Source organism: Dendrobium catenatum, unplaced genomic scaffold, assembly GCF_001605985.2.
Source record: "Dendrobium catenatum unplaced genomic scaffold, ASM160598v2 fragScaff_scaffold_730, whole genome shotgun sequence".
Lineage (NCBI taxonomy): Eukaryota > Viridiplantae > Streptophyta > Magnoliopsida > Asparagales > Orchidaceae > Dendrobium > Dendrobium catenatum.
Genome location: NW_021319192.1, coordinates 23,043 through 48,684, shown reverse-complemented (window position 1 = coordinate 48,684; position 25,642 = coordinate 23,043). Strand labels below are relative to the sequence as shown.

Genomic DNA, 25,642 nt, shown 5'->3' with positions numbered 1-25,642 from the left:
GCCGCCTCCCATAAGCCAACCTCAAGCAAGCCACCGGCCGTCCCCCCTCCCAAGCCCTTACCTTCTCTTGGATTTATTTCCAATTCTAGATTGCCATAATTTTGGTTGGATTTTGAATTCAAATTCCCCTAATTTGAAATTTAAAATCTTTCCTAAAATTATAAAATCTATTTTAGGAAAGTTTCCAAAATTGAAGCTCATTCCTCTCTCTTGGAAAGATTTTCAAATCCCCTTAACTCCTCTCTTTGGCCGTAATCCCCTCATCCCCTTCTATTTAATTTCTTCCAAAAAGAATATCTCTCTTTTGGGAAACAAATTAAATCCCTACTCCCTCTACAAGCCGTCGGCTCTTCTCTCCATACCCTCCCCTCTCTCTCTCTCTCCAATCTCCCTCTCTCTACTTAACTCCCCACCAGAATTTAGGGTTAGAATTTTCCTTCTTGATTTCCCATCCTCTAATTTCTAAAAGCTGAAATTTATTTCAGATTTTGGAAGGAAACTTGCTCCTTGTCTCTTCCCTACTTCCCATTGACGAGAAACTTCTTTCTCTTCAACAATATTCAAGAATACTAACAAGTTGTGGGAAGACTTCGTCCTTTAGCATCTATGAATGGACGATCCAGAAACTGAATACGACCTATCCTACGATGAACACGGGTTTGTGTGCATCTTACATTCAATCTTCTTCGACGTCAACCCGAGGGTCGACCACACGGTGGAAGATTACATCGAGCAAACCTTGGATACCTTGGTGGAAGCTATCAAAGAGCAATTGGAGATCGTCGAGTGGAGGATCGCCACCAATCCTTGACGAAGGTTTCCTACATCCCCCTTTCTCTTATTTCTTGAGTCTAACTTTTCTCGTGGTTTGATTGTAGTCACGAAGGCCGACCGTCGCTGCTTCTGCTAAGCTTAGTAAACGTAGGATTTTAAGCGTATTCATGTGCTTGCTAATCTCATTGTTAGACTAAGAATTTTTATTGAAGCTACTATTCTTGCATGATGTTGTTTTCTAATTTATTTTGAAGTCAAATCACTGGTTATGTGATTTAGCCTAAGTGGGCGTGACCCCTCTTACGTTTTATTCCGTTGTTTTAAAAGCTTTTTGTTTTCTTCGTTATTCTCTAATCAAAAGTTGTGCAAGATGTTACAAAATCATTGCATTCACACGTAGTCCTACATCAATAGGACATCTGATTGTGAAAATATACTTCTCACAACTGAAAATTTTAAAAAATGGTAAAATATGCTGCAGCCAAATAACGTATCAACAGTATATAAAATAGAATAAAATTGTGAAAAATATCCTCAATATCTAATACATCTCAAAATAAATTTGAAGATTTTTAAATCCATAATCAAATTTAAGGATATCAAAATTTTCATTCATATTTCATAGGATAGCGTCTCCTAAAGCATAACCAAGGAAGAAATGTTGACAAGAGGGTATTCGCATAAATAAACAATACCGATTACATTCCGACGCACTGTATTAAGAGGTTATCCAAGGCAAGATATCAGAAGCTAGCTAGAACATACCAGAAGTTCTCATGTTCACACCATCTGCAAGATTTAATCTGCTAAGGGTGGGTTAAGTTTGACAATATCTAGCATCAGTTCCTTCTTCCTGCTGATATCGGGTTTCTTTCCATTACACTTCTTACTCGATGAAGAACACGGGTAAATTCATAGAAATGATTGAAATCCATTCCCGCCAAACTGTCCCTACTTGAACCTGAAGCAGCAAAGAAACCAGGATTACCACCAATGATAATGTCAAATCCACCAAATTCTTTGATCAAAACCTCAATCTGCCGGATCGTTAGCTTCTCAACACCAGCAATCTGCCTAAGCTCTCCAGATTGTCCAGTGTTGTTCCACCATTGCTTTAAGATCTTTCTGTTGCTTTCTGATGCTTCAACCGATACAACACATCTCAGATAAATGCCAAGCCTGTACAATGCAACTTCTGCTCCACCAATCCCACTACAAATGGAGAGCAACCTCAAACCATCTGGATAAATACTCTTCAAGACTGAAAAGTGATAACCAATTGTATCGGTTTGGAAGGAGTATTTTAGTGCATTTAGCCTACCAGGCAGTTCCAAGCCCCATATATCTGTGTGATGCTTAGGGTAGCCTAAAATTTGCTCCAAATGCTCAGCCTCTAAAGGACATAGTTTGTTGGGGCCAATCCAAATCAAATTCCTATTCTTGCAGTGATGAAGAATATCCATTTTCTGTTCTTTGGAAATTACTCCTTGTGAAGACCCCATCATCCTTCCAAGTCGGTCGCAAAGCAAAGCAACTCCTATTGTTTCAGAATTTATGCAACTTAATTGCTTCCTTCTATCCCATGATGGCCACCACTTCTTTGTCTGTGGCAAGGCATCTTCAATTGTCATTGGTGGCTTAGGAATTATATGGAACCTTCCAACTGTTGGAAGATTGTGAAGATAGCCTTCCCTACGGATTAAGGCTGAAAAGAACTCGGTATTAACAAATTCTGGTTTAGTTCCATGAAGAAACTGTGAAAGTTTCCTCCAAGTGTCTTCTGAAACATCTGCAACATTTCCATAGAAGAAAAAGGGTGACTTCGACCCCATATTCTGATTGTTGCCACTGAGGTTGTGTGGCACATGATCACGTAATTCTTTTTTTAGAGTTCCTGCATCTGTTGAGCCATAAAATTCAGGATGTTCAGTACTCCCTCCACACCCAATTAATGGACTTTCAAATCGTCCTGTATTCTGCCATCGACTCAAGTACGAAGTTCCTGTGTCATCTGCATGTACAAACTTGGGTCTTTTCTGTATTTTCTTCTCCTCATAATCGTCAAAGCTACAACTTGAATGAGACATGCTTTTTAGCCAAGATTCTACTGGAGGGGAAAATTCAACCGGAGATTCCTCCTTTGCACAGCCGAGCTGCTCAAATTCATTCTGTTCTTGTGGAGAGAAATAAATGTCATCATTTGAAAAATCCTGCACAAATCACAAATAATAATGACAGAGACCAGCATATCAGCAATTTTTAATTGGATCCAAGCAGGAGATCTCAACTAAAAGCAGTAAACAGAGCATTCAAAAGTAGCTAGTTGCTTTAGAAGAGGCCTTCAGCATGCTCTTGCATTTAACAGCGTTCATCAAAATTGTGGAATTTACATAACCATTTTGCTGGAGTCACCCAGATATAAATTCTTTTCCAGCCATCTGAATGAATCGTTTCAAAAAGTATAAATCCTAATATCTGGCATCCAGCGATTAAATGATAAATCTAAGCCCATAAATCAAACATTGAATAATCTTCCGCTCTCACTAAAACTTGTAATGCATCATTCAATATTGAATTAATTCTCTAGCATTTTCTAGCCTAATATAACATTTAATCATTACAATAAATCGTCATCGGCATGCATTTCCTATATATATCACATCTCTATTCGTTCCACCAGTTGAAAGCTTTTATTCATCATGTTAACATTACTACTGACCATCAAACTTTGAAGAATCGCACTACATCATCCAAGTTACATTTTTGAGAGCAATTCATCCATCATTAGATTAGTTGAATCAATTTATTTTAAAATTAGCCGGTTTGATAGCATTGAAAATACAAATTATAACATTCAACTAGTGAACTAATAGCATGCAATTCATATGCACCTCTTCTTTAACTTGAAAAACAAGGCGACTAGCCAAAATTGAATCAGCAAGCTTATCGAGAGCAGCATCAGAACCTGAAAGAGAGCATAATCAAGCATAATTCAGTGGATCTTCTAAACCTTTATTAGAAATATTAAATTGAAGGCCGCTGCTGACCTTTTTCATTTGATTATCAGGAAAAACTTGAAAAAAGGAAAATAGAAAATAAACCACAGGATTTCTCAATTAATTGACACAAACCGAGGCAAAAAAAATGTATCCTAATTAATTTAAAGCCAAATAGACCTAAAAAGATGCATCATGACAACTCAAAATGTAAGAAACTGTATTTGACATCAGGAGTTAAAAGAAAATAAGTTTGTCCCGATTAAACATTTGGAAGTGCATGCATTATAATAAGTTAAAGATCATATCTCAAGAGATTGCTTGTATTTTAATAAGAGATGCCTTGAACATAGGCACACTTGGTTCTTCACAGGTTTTGAAAGTGGTTGCAGTTCTGTTCAAGAAGTTGACTTAATTTAGTTTCAGAGTTTTCGTGATATCCATTTGTTTTGATTGTGATCGCTTGCTTGTGTTATAATGTGGTCAGTTCTGACCCTTCATTCAAAGCTTTCTTAGGTCAATCGTGACTTCATGAATTTAGCATTATTCTGTCTACTTTGCACAAACACATGAAATATATTAAGTTTACAGAAGAGTTTAAGATTATTGACAACCTTTTACACTATGCAAAATACCAAAACATTAAAATGCCATATATTTCATTCCAAAGCAATAAAAATCAACACAATCTTCAAAAGTTGCAATATCAACTTCAAAGATTGTCAAACGATCTAAAGATGATAAAAAGCAGAGGAAGAAAGAAACCATTGTTGACTCTTCCTGAAACAGTTAATACTCCACCTAAGCTAAAGAGAACCATTCCTCATTTGAGAAGTGATAAATAATAATAAGATGTCATTCCTGCCAAACCCAAAGATATGCGTAAGCCTTAAGGTAGTGGGAGAATAAAAATATATTATTCAGATTATGACTATAACAATGAATCTGCTTATGAAAGCAAAGTATAATGCGTCTCTTCAAGGAGAAGGATTGATTTGTTAATTTTAAAAAACAATCGTGATTACTCGTCCTCCTCCAAAACTTTAAAGAGACACCCTTCAAGAGATACACAATCTAAAAGAGTTAAAAATATTCTATATCCTTCTTTTTCTTTGCAGTGGTGGATCAAAATCTTGGTTATACAAATTTAAAAATATCAAGGTCATAACTTCAATTGGCTTACTAAATATCTTGAATCGTGGGAGATGGTGCCTATGAAAATGCCCAAATATTATCCCTTAAGAATCCAATACAAACAAGAGGTTTGTGACGGAGTCGCTAAATGACAAATTTGCTATTTGCTAAGGGTATGGCATCATAAGAGCAGTCTTCATGAGAAAGTGATAGTCATGCCACTAAAGACCTTAGATCTATTTGTAGGCTCCGAAAAATCAGCCCCGGCCTCCCCCCGCATTGCGCTTTTCTTTCTTCGGGGGAGTTTTAATGGAATTAAGTTTCGAGGTAAATTTTGGAAGACAAATGGGTTTGTAGATAAGACACTACCCAGAGATTTCACCCTCATTTTGTGAGGACTTTATGATCTGAGTTCTGGTTTCTTATAGGCGCAAGCCCCTATAGTTAATTACCCCTCTGCAAGCTGATCTTTTAGTGAGATATAGTAGATACATATAAGACCACTATCTAGTTTCTCCTTTATGAAATGTCTGTTCACTTCTATGTGCTTGGTCATTTCATGTTGAACCAAATTGTGAGCTATGTTGATTACTGATTTTTTGTCATAATGTAGCATCATGGATCCTTCCCATTTGATCCTTGGGTCTTCTAGAATCATCTTGACCCATAGTAGCTCACATATTCCTAATGTCATAACTCTATATTCTGCTTTTGCACTAGACCTTGCCACCACATTTTATTTCTTACTCTCCATGTAACAAAGTTTCCTCCAAGGAATATGCAATATCCAGAGGTGGATCATCTATCTATTGATGATCATGCATAATTTGCATCAGTATATGCTTCTAGGGTTATTCCATAGTCTCTTATGAAGAGAATTACTTTACCTGAGTTTCCTTCAAGGTAGTGCTGCATTCTTTTTATAGCTTACATGTGGGTCTGCTTTGAATTTTGCATGAATTGGCTAACATGCTTAGAGCAAACACTATATCTGGTTTGGTTTGAGAAAGGTAGATCAATTTCCCCCAAGTCTCTGGTAACCTCCATTTAGATCTTTTTTAGCTTCCCACAATTTGAATATGATTCTATTAGTGTTGGTGCTGGTTTACAAGCTAGCTTACCTATTTCTTTAAGAAGATCATTCATATATTTTTATTGTGAAATGAAGATTCCTTCGATAGAGTGAGCTACTTCAATTTCAAAGAAACATTTTAATCTATCAGATCTTTGATCTCAAATTCTTTGGCAAGATATTTCCTTAGAATCACTTTCTCCTTTTCATCCTTCCTAGTCAAGATGTTATCATCCGCATAAACTAATAAAATTGTGACTTCCCTTAGTTTGAGTGCCTGAAGAATAATATATGGTCCCCTTGACTCTGCTGATAACCATTAAGTAGCATGACTCTTGAGAATTTTCCAAACCAAGCTCTAGGTGATTGTTTTAGCACATATAGAACTTTTTCAACTTGCACACATTGCCACCCTCAAATTTCTTCTTGAATCATAGTGGAATCTCCATAAATATTTATTCCTCCAAGTCCCCATGCAGTAATGCATTTTTGACATCCAGCTACTCCATATGCCAGTTTTAATTAGTTGCTAGTGAGAGCATGATCGTTACAGTGTTCATCTTGGCCACAGGTGCAAAAATTTCTTAATAGTCAATGTTGTATGTCTAAGTGTACCCTTTCACCATCAACCTTGCCTTATACCTTTCCAATGTACCATCAGCTTTGTATTTCACATAAAACACTCATTTGCAGTCAACTGATTTATTTCCTACTGGTAGGCTGATGATCTCCTAGGTATTGTTTTTCTCTAGGGCATGCATTTTAGCTTTCATTGTATTGTTCTAATTATTATCAGATAAGGCCTCAAAAATCTCATTAGGAATATGAATATCATTTAGCATAACCAAAAAATTTTTGTGCAAAGGTAAGAAGTTATGGAAGGATACAAAGTTGGTTATGGGGTACAAGGAAGGTTTTCTTTGGTGAACTTGTGTTTACCTCAATTTTAGGAGACAATTTAGATTCTTGGATCTGCTCTGGAGCATAGTTTGGACTTGTACGACTGGAATAGACTTGCCCAAACCTCATGTTATCCATAATATCTTTGTCCTCAATTTTCCTAACTTTGATTTTAGGTTAAGGTGGAGCTCAAGGGGGACAAGCTCGCTTGCCTCATTTTCCTTAGTTTCAGTCTCCGCTTGAAGATGAGATTTAGTGAAATAATGTTTTTGTTCATCAAAGGTAATATCCATTGGTGTTTTTAATCCCAAGGTTTTTGAAAGCAGTCGATTTATGATATATGTGGCAGTCAGAAGGGCTTCCCCCAGTAGGATATATGTACATTATGGTGGAATAGAAGTGCATAGATGGAGGCTAGAAGGTGACCATTTTTCCTTTATGTAATCCCGTATTATAGGGTGTGAATGCATAAAGACTTATGAATGATACCTTTTTGAAAGTATGAGGATAAGGTTTAGTTAAAGTAATATTTAGCATTATCGGAACGAAATTTTCTTTTTTTTTACTCCAAATTGATTTTGGATCATGATATGAAAAATGCGGAGGGTAATGCTAACGTCTGATTTATTTTTGAGGAGAAATATCTAAGAGATTCGAGTGCAGTTGACAATGAAGGATACAAACCATTGGGCCCTTGAGATGTTAGGAATTTTTTAGGGTTCCCATATATCAATATGAATAAGATAAAAGGGAGTATCACATCAAAAGACACTCGTTTATGTTTAGCTAACTAACAAGTTTCACAATGAAAATATTCATTTTCCAACTCATAAAAAAGTTTTGGATAAATATTTCTTAAGATATCAAAAGATGGATGTCCTAATCTAAAGTGGTGAAGCAAAATAGTAGATTTTTTATCAAATAGAGATGACATAGAATATCCAATATTAAATTTGTTCAGCTCTTCCATGTAGCACAATCCATCTCTCTCCTTAGTAACTCCAATCTTCTTCCTTGATCCTAGATTCTGAAGTAAGCAACAAGCAGGGTTACATAGGACTTGACAATTATGGTCACTAGTAATATTTTGTATGGATATTAGATTTGTGGATAATTGAGATACATGAAGCACATTTTTCAGAGTGAGGGAGGGATATAAGGGTATGTTTCCTTAGCCTGCTACTATGGTAAGAGAATCATTAGCAACGATGATTTTCTTATCACTTGGGCAATAAGTATAGTTGAAATGGGAAGTGGAGTGTGTCATGTGATTTGTGGCTGCTGAGTCAATGATCCATAAACCTTTCAAATATTTTGAGAGGCACTTAATCCAATGGATATAAGAACCTACCTGAAAATGCAGGTGATTTTTCAAGGGATACCGAGAGTTTTTCAGCTTATCAATATATTCTTTATTGAGCTCTATGAGGCTGAATTGTATTTCTAGGGTATTGCTAACCTTCAACAACCTTTGGTTTTAGCATTACCCCTTGTTGACTTTCCTCAACACGAATGAGAGAAATGATCTCATTTAATGAAGGTATCTCCTCTTTGCCAGGAATCTAAACTCGCACCTAATCAATCTCCGCATTTAATCCTGCAAGAAAGACATATACTTTATCTTTTTCACTAAAATTTTCCAAGATAACATCTTCTGGGCACGTGGTCTCTATACATTTATAGTGATCCACAAGCTTTGAAGGAGAGTGGCATACTCTGTCACAGTCTTGTTTCCTTATTTTGTGCTTCCCACAATGGCCTTAATTTCCTAAGCTTTTGAGAAAGTTTGCATGGCGGCATATCATATGTCCTTTGCAGTAGATAAAAACATAATTTCTGAAGTCATGGAATTCCATAACCATGACATAATCATAAGGTTCGCTTCATCCCATGCCCAAAAATCAGAATCTCCTTCTTTTGGTCCTCCTCCAAAGAGGTGATGTATCTTTCTTTTCCCTTTCAAGTAAGTCTTCACAAATTGTATTGAGACTACTTCAAGAAATTTTTTCCATTTAAGTGATAGGAATGTTTGGCAAATTTTGGAGATCTCTTCCTTGGTGCACTAGAGTCCTCCATAGAGCTTTGGGAGGAATTAGCTTCAGATATTTTTGGTGGCAAAGGATAACAATGAAGGCTATATTAATTAGCCAGCAAGGTGCGGGAAGCAATGAAGGTTGCGTTGGTTATATGAGTAATAACAACAATAAGAGGACGCCGACAATGAAGGCCGCTTGCTCCTCTCAACTTCTTTCTCTTTAGTCTATGAATGACAATGGCAATGAAGGCCGGTGGTGGAACTCACGGATTATATCTCTTTAGGCTCTGATACCATGTTAAATTCAAATAATGAGAGAGGAAAAAGACTTAATTTTATTGCTCAAACATGTCCATATTTACAGATCAATATAATATATCTTAATAAAAAATAAATAATTACATAATCATACATAATTGCTCTAATATAATCCTTCCTAAATCAACCACCTAAAAATGGAAGGATATCGACGCAATCCAGGTCAGCCTCTCACGAATCCCCATCCTAACCATGGGATCAAAATGCCATGGGACAATTGGGATTTAACAATAATGAGTATTAGCTAGTAAGTTATTGTGACATAATTTATATTTATAATTGTTATTTACCTCAAAGACTTAATTAATTATTTTCTAACTCTAAAATAAAAAAAGCCATCTACCTTACATTATATTTGTGTATTCAACTTCTATTAGCTATTAGTTTAAGTAAATTTTATATTTGATTTATTAACACTACTAAGCACTTTTAATAAATATTAAATTTTTTATGAAAGTGCCCTCTTCAAACTATGAAGTAGCAGGAGAGCAATGACACTTTCTGTCAATTTGAATAGTTTTATTAATGGAGGGAGGACCAAATTGAATCAATTTTTGATAGTTAAGTGGCTCAATTGAACTTTAACTAATTGTTAGGGGACTATTTTGAAAAATTTTTCAATATTTTTTACATTTTCTTATTAATGTTGATGAAGAAAGATTACTTTATAGTGAAGTTCTCTCCTTGTTGTAAAGCTAGAATTGACCCGTGGAGATAATGACAACCATTCAAGTTAAGATCACACTATCTTATTTATTGATTTCTATCTTTTTTCTTTTCCATATTTATTCTTTGCTCTAGATTTTATTACGGAAGATGACATATTAGTGGAATGCTATCTTCTTATTCATTTTTAGATTTTTAGTAAACTCTGACCATATATTTGGCAATCAAGTAGTTTTCGTTGTTAGTCACACGCTTTCAAACATGAATATGCGTGTTGATTGTGGGTTTATTACATGCATCATAACAAACATTGCCTGGAATGTTTTGCATTTTCCCTAGCTTTTGTTATTCTTGTTCACTTTTTTTCAACAATGCCACAAATTTGGTTTTATTGCATGCATCATAACAAACTTTGCCTAGAATGTTTTGCATCTTTCCCTAGCTTTTGTTATTTTTCTCATTTTTTCAACTACAAATTTGGTGAACCTGATATATTATGTATTTTAAACAAAAAAATTATACTACCATTAAATGAAAAAAAGGGTAAAACACCAAATAATTGCAGAAATTTTCAAGTTAAAAAAGCTAAAACCAAATACAACATTAAGGCTAAGTGGCTAACTAGATGACATCCAAGCAAGAGCAATCTACTGGAACGAAGTACCCAAACGGTCCTCGTTTAAGCCATCTAACTAGAAGTTTAATAAATCTTTGAGAGTGGCCATATATTTAGCCCCCGATATAGAAATTGAAACATTTTTTTCCGATTGTTCTTCTTGTTAGAACTAATAACATCAGAGTCAATTGATTCAGAATTTGAATAACCAAAGTCCCCAACAACAAAATGATCATTAGGAGCATATACCTCTCAAGTAGATCTGAATCAATAATCTAATGTACAGGTGTGGTGCCAATTACCCACCACCATTGGGCTAACATCCGAGGAAGGCTCTGACTCCAAGAGAAGATCGAAAGTTTGTTCAATGTTTTGAGTACAAACCATATCCAAAATCTTAATAATTACAACCATTATATTAAAAGGAAGATTTTTCTCAAATGAATATTCCAACTATCCTGACATATTGGAGATTTATGCATTTATGAGTCTCCAGTTTGGATAGCCACTCAACCATGACCCTAAACAGTAATGGCCTGGATATCTCAGCAAGCAGTACTTACTTGAACTGCTCACCAACAGTTGAGCCAAGATAAATAGAATAAATAGAGAAAATTAGTTGAAATAATGAATCCAAAGTTGAGGAAAAACAATCTAAATTGGAGTAACAATAGGTTCATCGAAAAACTTAAAGTGAGATGACAACTTAAGCATCTGTTTTGAAATCCATCAGCACAATATGATCTCTTTGAGAAGAGCCTTGATAAATCACCTTCTATGGATGATACAAAAACAAGACAGGAACAAATAAATCCAATTGAAAAATCCTCAATCAATCTTAAATCAATCATGAGTCTATGAACAATCTCCATACTGGGGGAAGCCCCAAAAAAACTTGGCAATAAAGGTGAAATGGAAAGGAGATGCCAATCAAAATATCTCTTTATAAGAAAATTTGAGTAGCTAGTGATAAGTTGTTGCAAGAACTTTCAAAGGTTGGCTTAAAAATGCGACTAAACAAAAAATAATAAAAATAAACAGTTATCAAAAGGGAATAATTTTGAGACAATTGATCTGATGTGAAACATATATGGAAATAAGAATGACTTAAGAATTAATAACACGTTGATAAGCTTGATAATTTTAAACTCAATGTTTCACCAAGATAAGAGTCTAGAATTTCTTAGTTGCAGTTGTGCTTTGGCATGCGGTTATAAGAAAGATTAACATGAAAATTTTAAAATAAGAACAAAAGCGAAGTAACACTAGATGCAAAATAACAAAATCCACCGTTTAACAAATAGACAGTTCACCTCGAGTTCCTCACTATTTAACTCTTGATGGTGGGGTCAGCGGGAAAATAATTTCAGCAAACCAAGTGAAGCCACAAAAAAAAAGAGAACGCCTACAACATTACCCAATGAGAAGTTAGTTGGAGGGGAAGAAGTTGGTGGATGTTCGATGATTCGCCACTGTCAGAGATTTGATGTTTCTCGATCGCAGACGTCAAGGTGAAAAAGATTCGGTCGACGTAGTTGTCGATCTCCAAGTCAAGGTTGAAGAAAGGAGACCGAAGGATATCGACTCGTTCTTGAAGATCATATATGAAGCCGTGGTCTCTTTCAGGGTCGACCATTCATGACGAAGAGGCCGATGTGCGAAGCTTATCCTTTGGAGGTATATGAAGAAGTGGAGAAGAGAAGGGGAATAGGTGAGAGTGGGGTTTTCGGTCAAGGATTAGGGAGATGCCTTCAAGTTTAGCTTTAGGGTAAGAGAGAGTAGAGGAAGTAAATTTGAATAAAAATTTTGTTCAGATTTTAAGGGGAAAAGGAGGGAAGTATTGGAAATTCAAATATCCCTTAATGGGGGATGAATTAAGTGAGATTGTGGTGGTGGTGGGGGGGGTGGTGCTAATTAGGGGATTAATGGGTCTTAATTAATAGAGGGAGGGAATTAATTGGAGAGGGAAAAGGATAGGGAGGGGGCCGGCCAAAGGAAGAAGGGGAAAGGGTGTCCACATTCGATGTCTGTGGACCCTTTTTTTAATTATTGATTGGAGAATCAAATCTGAATTAATATCAGATTTAAAGTGATCAAGGGAGGTTGCCTAATTTAGATTGATCAATTAGGAAAAGATTTAAAATTTAAATATGTTTGAATTCAAATTAAGAATATTTCCAAATCAATACTAGGATAATTTAAGAAAGTGATTAGGAGGCAATTCGAATTTGAAATCAAAGGCTTGGGATTCGATAGGCAGGCGGCTAGGGGTGAAGTTGGGTAGGCAGGCGACTATGGGAGGGACGGTGGGTCTTGGGTTTAGTAGGGGAGGGGACCGGTGGTGGAGTTTGGGTCGTGGGTTAAGTGGGAGAAGGGAGGCCGGCTATGGAGGAAGTGGAGGGGAAATTTGACCGACGATTTGGGGTGGGGATGGGGGAGGTTGACGGGTTGGAAGAAAAGGAAGGGTTGGCCGATGGTGGGGAAAGGAAGGGGAAAAAAATAACAACGGGTATGAACCATGAGCCCGGCCTCTACCGGTGATGTAGGCAAGGGGGGGGGGGTCAAAATAAGATGAGAATTTGTTTTGACCCTTGGGCTTCTGGTGTTCTCAGTTGAGCCTTGGTTGCTTAGTATTGAACTCAAAATGTTGGAATTTTACTTAGTTTTAGCACATTAATGTTGAGCTGAAGTTTAGTTCATTAAATGGGAGATTTATTGCACTTCCTAGCTCATTAATCTAAAAAGGTATGCGCTTAAGTCTTGGATTCATTTTGGAGTGGATTTGCCTCTTCTCCTCCCCTTTGTCTATTTGTTTCTTGTGCTGGTGGTTTTCCCGTGCCTTGTCCCTTGGGTTCCCGTGGCTGATTGTTGGTTTCCTGTGTTGGGTGGTTTTCCCGAGCTTTTGCCTCTTTGGTTCCCGTAGCTGCTGCTCGGTTCTGCGGCTGGCTACGGTTCCGTGGCTTTTCTGCTTGGTTCCCATGGGCTTTCTTCTCTGTTTTGCTGTGCCGTTTGGGGACTGAGGTTATGTGGCTGTTGGCCTTTCATTTCCCTAAATCTAATAGGTTTATTTACTACTGTTTGGTGGCTATTTGGGGGGGAATTCCATGGGATTTTTCATGTTTTCTGTGCAGTTTTCCTGCAGCTGTTTGCAGTCTTTTGGCCTTCTATATTCCTTGAATTTAATGGGTTTAATGGGAGATATTTGGGCTGTTTGGCTGCCCTCTTTCTTGCCTATAAATAGGGGCTGATTTTTGGAGTAAGAAAACCTTAGAGTTTTATTGGAAAAGCTTGAGAGCTTTGTCCACTTCTCCTTCTTCTCGACGAATGAAAGCAAGTTTATGTTAATGTTTGTGTCGATTGTAAGCATTCTGTTGACCTCTAACTGCCGGCAAAACCACCGACTCACCTAAGATCAAACACGACAATTCAACCACCGCCTCACTCATGATATAAAAATAACTCCTCTCTCGTTCTCTCTTACGCACACATACGCACAAAGAGAAGAGAGGGGAGTTTTCAGAACTTACCTCTCGATCTCCCGTCACCAAGAAGCCCGCTGATTCCAACTAAGCCGGCTAACCTCCTCCGACTCTGGCCGACCCCGTCCTCCTGCCTGAGCTGATGCCGTCGCCGCCGCCAACTGTCGAGCCCGCCGCCGTCTCCGACCCGAGCCTTCCCCGTGCGTGGTTCCGCCCCTTCCACGCGCCCTAGCCGATCGGGTTTCTCTCGATCCATCTTCTCCCCCTTTCTGATTTTATATATTATAATATATTATATTATATTATAATATGATATACTATATTATAATATATATTATTATATTATATTATGATAACATATTATAATACTATTTATATTATATTATAATATATATTATTATTATTATAATATATTATAAATGTCATATTATCATATGTATATTATTTTAATATTTAGATATTAAAATAATATTATTAAAAAAAAAAGAGAAGAAAAAAAGAGAGATGGAGAGAAATGAGAGAATTTTCAAAACAGGTTTTGAAGACCCGCGCCATCGATCTTAGATCTGGACGGATGGTTTCACAATTCGAATACCCCATGCAGTTGATCTTAGATTCTGGTGTGATGGTTTAAAATTGAAGATCCTACGCCGTCGACCTTAGGTCAGGGTAGGAAGAAATTTTGGCAGATGCCGTCCTGATTTCTCCCTCAGTGGAGAGGAGACGCCGGGAGGCTGCCGAAATTTTCATTGAATAATACGAGACTTGGACAAAAAATTTAAAAAAATTGATTTGAACGAAATTCAAACATAAAATCAATTTTAAATTAAATTCAATTAAATAATGTTGGACTTCAACTCAAACACAAGATCGAACCAGTCTTGCACTCAACATGAATATAAGGAACTTGACTTGAATGATCAATAAAATTTTACACTTGAACTTGATCTGAATCAAATGGAAAGGACTCATGCTCGAATGGAACCAAAATTTTAAGAAATAAACAATCAATAAAAGGATTGACTTAAGCCATGCTACCAAATTTTTAATGAAGGCTAAAAGATGATTAATTCAATTGAAATATGAATGAGTAATGATATCAAAACCATCATACACATTCAACTATCCTTGAAGATAATGGATTTGTAATTATAACTACTTGCAAGAAACAAAAGTTTCTTTTGAGAATATAGTTTGACTACAAAGCCATAGTATGAGAGTTCTTTGGACCTTGATAGACCTTTTTTAATATTGAACATGATATGTCCTTAAATAACAATAGAGGAAACATTCGAAATGCAAATCTCCGATCGACGATAACGCTAGTGATATCTACAAATATGTATAAACCTAGTGCAATGAATACTACAAATCCACTCTACGCTACTGGATCCGCAACATGTGTACAAGCGGACAGAAGCGTTCATAGGCCCTTTAAAAGAAATCCCGGGCCATTTTCTAAACAAAATCAGTTGCGCAAAGGATCATTATTTAAATATTTAAAATGCCCCTTTTTTATTAAATATGATATCTTAAACTACATTTACCCCTGCATGTGCTCCGACCAACATATTAAAAGTATAAATACTAATGACCGCGAATGCTACGCAGGGTCAAATTCTACAACCCGCATGTTCTCCGATCGTAATATCTATGTCCCAAATCCAATGATTCGAGAATGCTGCGCGGGTCAAATATTCAAGTTTCATCCTCCTCCTTGAAAGGACCGGAGTTGACATGACTTGAATTACAAAATGCCTCCCAAAATCCTATGAAAATACAAGTGACTTTGAAGTCACCCCGATGATGGCCGTGTTGACAGAAAATCTCAACCGGAGGGGTCAAATCTCAAATCAAATAAAAGCCCAAACTTTTGAAATAAAATCTATCACCTAAAAAACTTAAAACTAAAAATCATCCGCCTCCCTCAATTGTTTGTCGGGGGTGATAAATTTGAAATTAACCTCAGCTCACAAAGAGCGAATGCGTATTGGGTGTATAACTACGATTCATCCTCAAATAGTCTCTTGCCAACAGGGACGTGACACGTGCCCTCTGATCGGGTGATTTTGCCGCAAAATGACACTATTATATTACGATCACGGCCAAAGCCCGTATGTTCCCTAAAGGCGTCAAGCCCTTGAGTTATGAATCATAGGGCATATTCGATAGGTATAAAGCCCTCTGTGAGCTAAGGTGAATTCAGATATATCCACTTAGAAAAATATCAACCTAGGTCTACAAGGTATTCTTGGACGAAGCAACCCATGGCTGCCGACAAGTTGCTTTCTGTCAGGTTGGGTCGACTACCTCCTCTGACTAAGTAGACCAGGGATTATGACAGCCCGAGACGACGGAACCATAGGATCTTGATCGGGCTCGTCTTCATTCCCCCCACCACCAGTTTTAAGTTTATGGTGTAAATTCTAAATCATAAATTTAGAATTCAAACCATAAAATTGTTGCTATTATACGATAGGTTTATAACCTATATAAATGCTTTAACGACTAGCCTTAATCGAAAATTCTCTCATGTTATCGGGAGGGGTAATTAACTATAGGGGCTTGCGCCTATAGGAAACCAGAACTCAGATCAAAAAGTCCTCACAAAATGAGGGCAAAATCTCTGGGTAGTGTCTTATCTAAAACCCAATCTGCCTTCTGAAAATTCCCCCGGAACCTAATCTTGTTAAAACTCTCTGCCGTCATCGTCAAACAAACACTTAAAAGAGAAATAGACGGATGGCGCGGAGAGGCCGGGATCACACTTATGGAATTTTCGGAGCCCACACATTCAAGTTTGTAAGTCCTTTATATTATAAAAGTAAAGTTGTTTTTGGCTTGTCTTGTCGTATTTTGCCTAGTTTTGAGAATTTGGAAGATCTTCTTTTATCTAGGAAGGTTGTCTTTTGCTTGCAAAAATTTGGGGTCTCTTCCCAATTTTTTTGCTTGCATCAACCGGCGGCTGACGGGTGATGCTGGCCCTCTCCTAGGGTTCTCTCTTCTCTCAAGAGCTCACAAGAAAACAAGAACCACAAACTGAATTTTTTTTTATTAATCAATCATTAACCTCATACAATAGTGAAGACCTCTATATATATGTCTCAAAATAAGAGAAAATAAAAAGACTCAAATGCCCTCAGGGCTACAACATAAAAGAAATCCCTCACAGGGGTACAATGGTAAAAACTAAAATATAAATAAAAGAAATACATAAATGCATCATAAATATAGACTATGAATCGTAGTCGTCGAACTACGATTCCTCCGATGATAAACGCGTCGAAATCTCCTGCTGATGTCCTCATCATGATCATTGCTCTAAACCTAGCAAGTAGAATATAAAAAATGATAATATTTGTAAGATTATGGGAAGTCTGTGCTGGAAAATAAATGTAAATTCATTTAGACAAGTTCAATTCATTTAAACTAAGAAATAAGACAATATTGTTATCTTAGATAGTATGACCTGCATGTCAGTCTTATCTATACTCCTTGCAAACATTAAAAATCACAAACCTAACAAGAGAGGCAACAGTTCCAATAAGTAGGCCAACAACACTTGAAATGAAATCCTATTTAAGTAATTAAATGCCACAATATTTAATTACCATAGTTAGCAATTGCTGAAGATACTTCACTTTCAGTGAAGCCCATTCTTAGTAGACAGAGTGTCTTATCCATTGTTCCAAAGAGAGCTTCAGTAGTGGAAGCCTACCAATCAACCGAATTAATTTTAGTATTTGAAGTAATCCCAAATGTAAGGAAATAGAAAACAATTAAGCATGATCATAAAACAAAAGAATAAAAAATGTGATAGAATAGTGATGCTTATGAATGAATTGTTTTATGGGTCAAACACTGTGTTATCTCATACAGAAACACAATTTGTTGCAGGCAAATCCTGGAAAAAGCGTTATTAAAAACGTGCTTTAGCAGTGAAATGAAGCTATATGCTAGCCCTGCACATCACTTACCTGTCAAATGCAACCTCATAGCAAAGCCCGTGTTGTCGCAACACTTCACCATGTAGCGTTGTGGTGCTATGCGCATAGCTTCGGAAATGAAATCTAGTATTCTAGCTCACAAGCTTCTCCTGAGAACACTTCTTGATACTTATCTTCAGTCTCTCTCGCTTCGCACTATCTACGCCTCGCAATTTCTAGTTGGTCTCTCAATCTCATGAGTAATCTTGATTTTTAAGTATTATATAAAAATTTCACTATTTATCTTTGATTTTTTCCCTTTCTAAAAATTGAAAATTATCATTAAGGAATAGATTATTATATTTGTTAAATTATTTTACCAGATGCGGCCTAAGTTTGACTAGTTAAATGATAATCATATGCACATAATATATACATATTAATATGATATATAAGTCATGAATGCTCAAGTTTGTAAGGCACCTGTTTGCTTGGTTCTTTATACGTTGATACAAAAAAGAACTATTGCGCCTGACATTCTTCTTAGCGCTTTGAGAACACATTAGGAATAATATATATCCTATTGTTTAGATCCTTTCCCACCGACTTCTCTATGTGCTCCAAAGCTTACGATTGTTTTGATCTTCTCATTAATGAGAGTTTCAAGATGAGACAGTAATGCTATGAAGGTGGATTAGATTTTCTGAGGAGAAGGTTTGGATGCCTCCAAACTTTTATGTCCTACGGGCATTTTGAACTCTACTAATATGGTGAGTAGGGTTAACTTCCATACCACCGACTATGTGATGAGGCTCCCTAGAAGATGAGCTATGTGTAGGGTTTACAAGTGCATTTTTCTGTAGGAGTTGCATCAGCATATTCAATTACGTTATCATTTCATTCATCTTGTCACTAAAAAGAGAGAATTGTCTTTAATCTTCATTTATTGTTGTATTTATCGTTATGTGGATGTCAAAGCAACAATATAAAGGGCTTCTTTTGTTTTTTTTTTTCATTCATTGAAAAGGGGTCACGTTCTTCTAGAATGGAGTGAATGTCTCATCCCACATGCACATGCTACTGAACATAGGTATTAAGCTGGCAACTAGTATGTGTATTAAGCTGGCAACTAGTATGTGTGCCATTTCAATTTTCATGACCAATTCTCCTTTTTCAGCATGAACATCAAAATGAGGTTTCTTACAAACTTTTGGCATCAGCTAAAAGGTGTAATGACTTCTCTAACTAAAATAACTTAACCAAGATCTATTAATCCTTTTGTGCTGGTAGATAGGGTATCAATTATAGTTGATGGGTTAGATTTGGATCTAATTCAAAATTAGTCTAACCCAAATATATTTGACTTGAGCCCAACCCATTTATCATGTGTCAAAATTTTTAATTTAAACCCGACATATTTGACCGATTTATTACATAGATCGTACATTTTTTGTTCCGATCAATATGGTCTATTTAACCCAAATATGATTCATTCGATCATAAATAGCATGTTTAATACAAACCCAAAAAATAATCGGGTCAATTTCAATCTTCTTGGGTTAGTGAACTTGACCTAAAGATTAATCATGTCAATATTTTAAACCCGAGCCTGACCCAAATAAGTTTTTTGAGTCAGGTTCTGATTAGGTTATTGGGTCAGATAATTTTTTGATACTTGTAGATAGCTATGGATGAAATCCCCTAGGGGAGGCCACTTCTAATTTTTTAGAATAATAAGAACTCCCTAGGTTGCAATCACCGGAGCAATAATTGGTGAGAAGATCATTCATAGTGACGCATTCCTCATGAATCTTTTCAATGGTCTATTTTTATAGTTAAAACCAAGATGCCATGACTAGAGGTTCATTAATAAAATCTTTTCATGAGGCTTTGACCTCCATACTTCCATCTCTCTCTTATAGGACCTTTTGATAGCATATTCTTGGGTTTGATGCCTAAATGTCATGCCTTGATGCTCATCTTGATGCAGTAACCCCTTTCACAATAGGTCCAATAATATGAATAAGCTCAAAAGAGCTGAATTGGATGTTAACTTCAACAACTCCGTTAATTACAAAATTCAAGAAAAGGATGTATGCTCCATCCAGTTGAATGGTGAATGATGCATTTGAAAATTATTCCGCATAAATGAAAGATTGAAACAACAATCAAATTTTGATAATCAGCCTACCCGCTCAAAAAACAAGTACTATAATGCATTTTGCTTCTTCTACCATTATGCATGATGTTATTTAGATTTTTTTTATTTACTCGAGCAAACGCTTGGAAGATAGCTTAGAACTTAGTAGTGAAGGGCAAAAGTTCGATGTAATAACATGGTGAATAAGAGGACGAAGAGATGGAGATTTCTTTACCAATTCTATGAGCACTTGGACGTTAGAAATTTAATTTAAGGTACAATATTGTGTTTGATCATCCACTCCTTAATCTGCCTCCAAAAAGAAATGATAATCTTTTTTCCTCATGAAGTAACGGACAAGCCTTCATCCAACATGAAATTTACTGCTTGTTCATAATGATTTGATGTGTCAGGATTCTTATCAAGTGAGTTATTTAATTTGTTAAACATCCTTCTTGTTAATCATGAGTTTTAAGAATGTTAGATTAGTATAATGACCTTATGCTTGTAAAACAGTGATTTTTTCTTTATTCATAAACCTTTGTTTGTACTTTTTAATTGGCCATAACAACTTTCCAGTTGAAATCTTTTAAATAGCTTGTACAACAGTGATTTTTTTCTCAAAGCAGCCATAACTATCTCAATTTTAGAGAAAACAATACACGCAAAGGGATATCTGGAGCAAAATTAATTTTCTTCTTTTCTTGTTGACAGGTTCTGCTTCAGCTGTTATTGGACACTTCTTGTTGGATTGTTGCTATTTCAAGATCCTACTGAGTGCTTAGTATTTAAAGGAATGCTAATTACCAGAAAAAGACTATCATGATTCTTATTGGATTCATATATGTTTTATCTTGTTATTTTCTTGTTGACTTGTTGTGCTCTTACTGTTGCTACCTTGCTGGTGTTCATCTTGTTATTGGACACTGGTTTTGTTGTTAGATTCTTCCTGTTGAGAGGAAATAGATGTTGGTTGTTGGATAGTGGCTAAGCTTTAATGGTTATTTAAGTTCAAGTTTATGAATTTGAAAAATTATCATAAGTACAACTATTGCCCAAGCTGTTCATTATGATTCTTCTCAAGATGGAATCGCATATGACTGTGCAATCCTTTAGAGGATGATAGGAATAAAAGCTTAAATGTTAATGAAAGCCTTGAAATTGGATAAATGAAGAATAAAGTTGCAGACTAAAGTTTTCAGATTTTATATATAAAATAGGTTGTAGTTTTGTAATATATTTATTATTTGGAATTTTAAATTGATTGCAATAAGGTTATTTGTTGAGTTGTAAATTTTGATCCGAAATTGTAACTAAAAATTTGTGATCTTTTTATTAATTTACTTGTCATAATAGTTGTAACAGGATTCATGAAAAAAAAGATAAAAAACAGTATTGTATTTCACTTCTTATATATTTAACTTTTATTTTAAATTTCATTTTGATATTTATTTACAAGTAAAATAAAAAAGAAAATACTTAATTTTTTAATTTTAAAATAAAAATTCGAGCTTTTTAAACAAGCTCAAGCCTGATTTTTATACAGTGAGTCAAGTTCGAGCTTATTAAAGGAGCTCGAGTCGAGCTCAAGCTCAGGATGACTTAAGCGAGCTAAGTTCGATAAATACCACTACTCGACTCGACTAGTTTACACCTCTAATGCAAGGTACTGTAGTATTCCTAGATAGAAAAATTATGTTGTTACTAAGAAAATTTTATAATAGAGAATGTAAACATAAAATAAATCACTTTCCTAAAATATAGGATGAATGAAGAAATTTTTACATTCCTTGGCTATGCTTGAAACATGATAGTTTAGGCAATGAAATGTTCACTATTAACTAGGAAAGTATGACATTATCCAATGCCGATCATTTAAATTTGTTATTAAAAAAAGATTGCAAAACCATAGTATGGTTGAGAGAGAGAGAGAGAGAGAGAGAGAGTTTGTGAAATGAAAGGTGACTTAGATAATTGATAATCAATGACGTAGGAAGCACCATGCCAAATATAGCGGGCAAGCAACAACCAATGCAATTGTTATAATAATAGGATGCAATGGATGAGATAGATGTATCATAGACTAGAATGGTGGGTAAAAGCATGTTTGTGGAAAGGGCAAGAGTGTAGGGGCACTGCATGCAGGCTAGGGATCATAATGCAAACGAGTGCAAGGGGGATACAAGCAATTGTAGATGGGGAGCGCAAAGGGCAGGCGGACAAGCGCATGAAGGAAAATGAAAGTGGGTGCAGTGTGGAGATCGACAACAAAGGATGGCCGCAACCAATAGCAAGATCATGGGGATGGCCATATCATAGATGAATGAAGAAAGAGGAAAAGAGGAAGGGGGCAGCAGCCAGGGTAGGTTAAACCTGCTCTGGTATGAAATTGAGAGAAAAAATGTGTGTTACTTAATAGAAGGGCTCCTTTTATATAATAAAAGAACATATATAATGTCCTGAAGGATACCTATCTAACATTGGTCCACTTACTATAAATAAGACTTTCTTACACTAATGCTAGCGCAAGCATTTAGCAAAAAAAGGAAATTATCTGGTTTGAAAAGCTAGTCCATATCTGACATTGCAGCATTTCGTAAAAGAAAAAATAAAATAAAATAAAACAAAAACCAAATTATCTGGTTTGAAAAGCTAGTCCATATCTAACATGCAATGTCGATAACAATGATACACCTTCAAGGGATATAACCCAAAACAGGAGAATATACAATTTCATTTTTATCGCCACCAATAAATGATAATAATTAATTGATACTATTATCCTAACAGGCATCCAAATAAACATGATCCACTTGCTATAAATAGGAAACTTCCACAAACTAATGCAAATGCTAACATTTAGCAAAGCAAGACAATATCTATCATGCAAGATAGAAAGACAATGGTAGACCTTCAAGCGATAGAACCAAAAAACAAAAGAAGAAATTACTTCGTTTTCATTGCCACCATTAATTGATCCCAGCATTTCTTTGTCTACAAAGGACCCTGCATTTTGAGAAGCAATTATGAAGTCCACAAGCTCCGCTAAAGAAGAATTTTCACCTGAAACGCAAACAGAAAAATTGAGGGGAAAAAACAAAATAAAATATAAAGTGTACACATCTAGTTGCCTGGGTTGGGATTTTCAATGTAAAACACAAATCAATTTTTTAAAAATTAATGATTTCTGGAGAGACTGCCAACGTTTTACCAGTTTAAAAGGGAAACTAAGTCAGTAAGATAAAACTCCACACTATGTGCAATCTCATATATGCTCGAAGTTCCAACCTTTTTTGAAGCAGGCAAAACCAGCTATTTCTAGATTTTCTGGCATATTAAGCATTAGAAATATAAAAAATGGATCTTTTAGACTGGATACTTGTACTTAAGTTCATATTATCCCCTACTTCAACATGTAGAGGCTACTGATATATTCATGGAATAGTGATGATTTGATCAATTGTTCCGCTACTTAACTATATTAGCTACATGTACTCCAAACAATGTAGAAAACTGATGCATGGTCAACAATGACAAAAAAATTCTGAAATATCATAGCCAAATAAAATGACAACCAAGCCCAAAAACAAGCAAAAACCTAAGGCACCATAACTAATAAACAAACAAAGAGGGAAGCATCTATGATACAGAAAACAGTAAGTGTCTAATATAACCCGCCTGATCTTCATAATTTCCCTAAACCAACCTAATTTGTAACTCTAAAACTACCGATCAATATAACAGTGGTTGAAATTAGCTGTAGATGCTGCAATCTAACTTGGATGTCATTGACCACCGATCACCTTAAGTAACTTTCCTATCACATGTTTATACCTTCCAGATTAACTTTATAAACCAGCAAAGAAGTGCAACAGCATCAAGTCATCTACATAATAAAAGCCTCACTAATGCTTGAACTACCTAGCTACTTAATTTTCAACATTATAATCAAGAAGTTTATGTCACTTGCCAAACAAGGCAGATGGGCTGCTATTCTTCTAGTCGGTAAATGGAAATCCCTTCTTTGCCATTGCCAGCAGCAGCTTCTTCCATAAGTCCCATAAGTACCTCTTTCCTGGAGATGTGCCTTCTTCAGTTAGATTTTTTGCATTTGAAGTGGTACTTTTCATCCTCTATAACTGATGTGAAACAACATGCGGTGAACAAGAATTGCCTTTGAGAAATTAATAGAAGCGATGAATTTTACCTTGCTACTCAATAACTCTTTGTTTGCTCAAGTTTGAGTTTAAGAAAATGACGTTAATAGATTAAGAAATGGCAATAGATTACATGTAGAGATTATAGGAACTTGCAAAATAACCACTAAAGATTTATGTAATGCAAATAGGTAATGATAAAGTAGCCTCAAATTTAAAATCTAGATCATTCACCTTGAAGCCCTTCGCTCGTTCTTGAAAGTCGTGGCTAGCGGAGGAGGATCGTAAGTAGACTTAGTGATGCCACTAGTAGACAGGTGCGACCGAGAGGACTCGTCGCCGGGGAAGAAGCCGGAATTGGAGGAGCGGGTGGGCGGCCGTCAATGGTCCACTCGTAGCCTGGACTTTGTCTATCGATGACGTGTATGAGGGTCGGTAGGATCCGATCCAAGTAAGCTCCAACGGTGTTGTCGTCGGAATCAAATCCCGCGTCGAAGAACGGCGATTGTTGGATGTCGAGATTACCGTGAGCGTCAAACACAAGCCCCCATTCAAATTCAGGGTCCGCCATACATGGTGGTAGTGAGTGATGAAGTCAAAGAGGGGAGATGAGAGAGCAAGCCGTGAGCAAGTGGAGGGAGGAGGGTCACGGGTTGGAGAGGGGCTAGGGGCGGGTGGAGCTATGGGGGAGAAAAGCTCAAAATCTGAGATTTAATTCAGATTTCCGAAATTGGCGTGCTCTTAATTTCAATTTCAAAATTTTGAATTTGAAATTAAGATTAGGAGGGAAGGGGTTAATGGTGTATTAAAGAAAATTAAAAGGGGAGAGAGATGAGGGAGGGCCGGTGATGTGATGCATGAATGGAGTTACACATAATTAAAGAAAAGGAAATTAATTAAAGCTTAGCCATTCATAATATCATGCTTCAATTCCAAATTGGATATAAAAATTCGCAGAGATCTACTTTGCTTAGGCAAAGGAATTACAATAAAAAGGCAACCGGGCGATTTAAGCCAATGCAAAGGAAAATAGTAAAGTTAAAAACTAGCACATTGAATCCAACAATTAATAGTGAGCTGTTCACCTTGAGGCCTCTTCTCTCGTTCCTACGAAACTAGGTTAAGCGGCGGAAGATCGTCCAAACTAGTATGGAGGTCGCCACGAGGATGGAGGAGCCAAGTAACGTCGTTGTGGGGAAGGAGCGCGGAGGTGGAGGTGGCACGTGATGACGCCCTTTGATGATCCACGTGTAGAAGGAGAAGTGGTCGTCAATGGAATCCACAAGTGTTGGAAGTATCCGATCCAAATATTCTTCGACGGTGTCGTCGAAGTCAAAGCCAACGTCGAAGAAGGGAGATTTGAGGATGTCAACTCTTCCTTGGTTGTCGTACTCAAACCCGAAATTCCACTCGGGTTCCTCCATGCATC

The 25,642-nt window shown here is 36.3% G+C and overlaps 1 protein-coding gene across 2 annotated transcripts; it reads right to left on the bottom strand.

The window, feature by feature from the left end:
* Nucleotides 1-1,331: 1,331 nt before the first annotated feature.
* On the bottom strand, nt 1,332-23,119 carry LOC110095935 (probable inactive DNA (cytosine-5)-methyltransferase DRM3; the record flags this gene model as incomplete). 2 transcript variants are annotated; one of them, XM_028696287.1, is given in 5 exon segments in its annotated part: nt 1,332-1,735; nt 1,806-2,984; nt 3,666-3,739; nt 17,602-17,704; nt 23,007-23,119. In XM_028696287.1, coding segments are annotated over 5 exon segments (1,544 nt in total), but the record flags the coding sequence as incomplete, so codon positions are not given.
* Nucleotides 23,120-25,642: the final 2,523 nt, after the last annotated feature.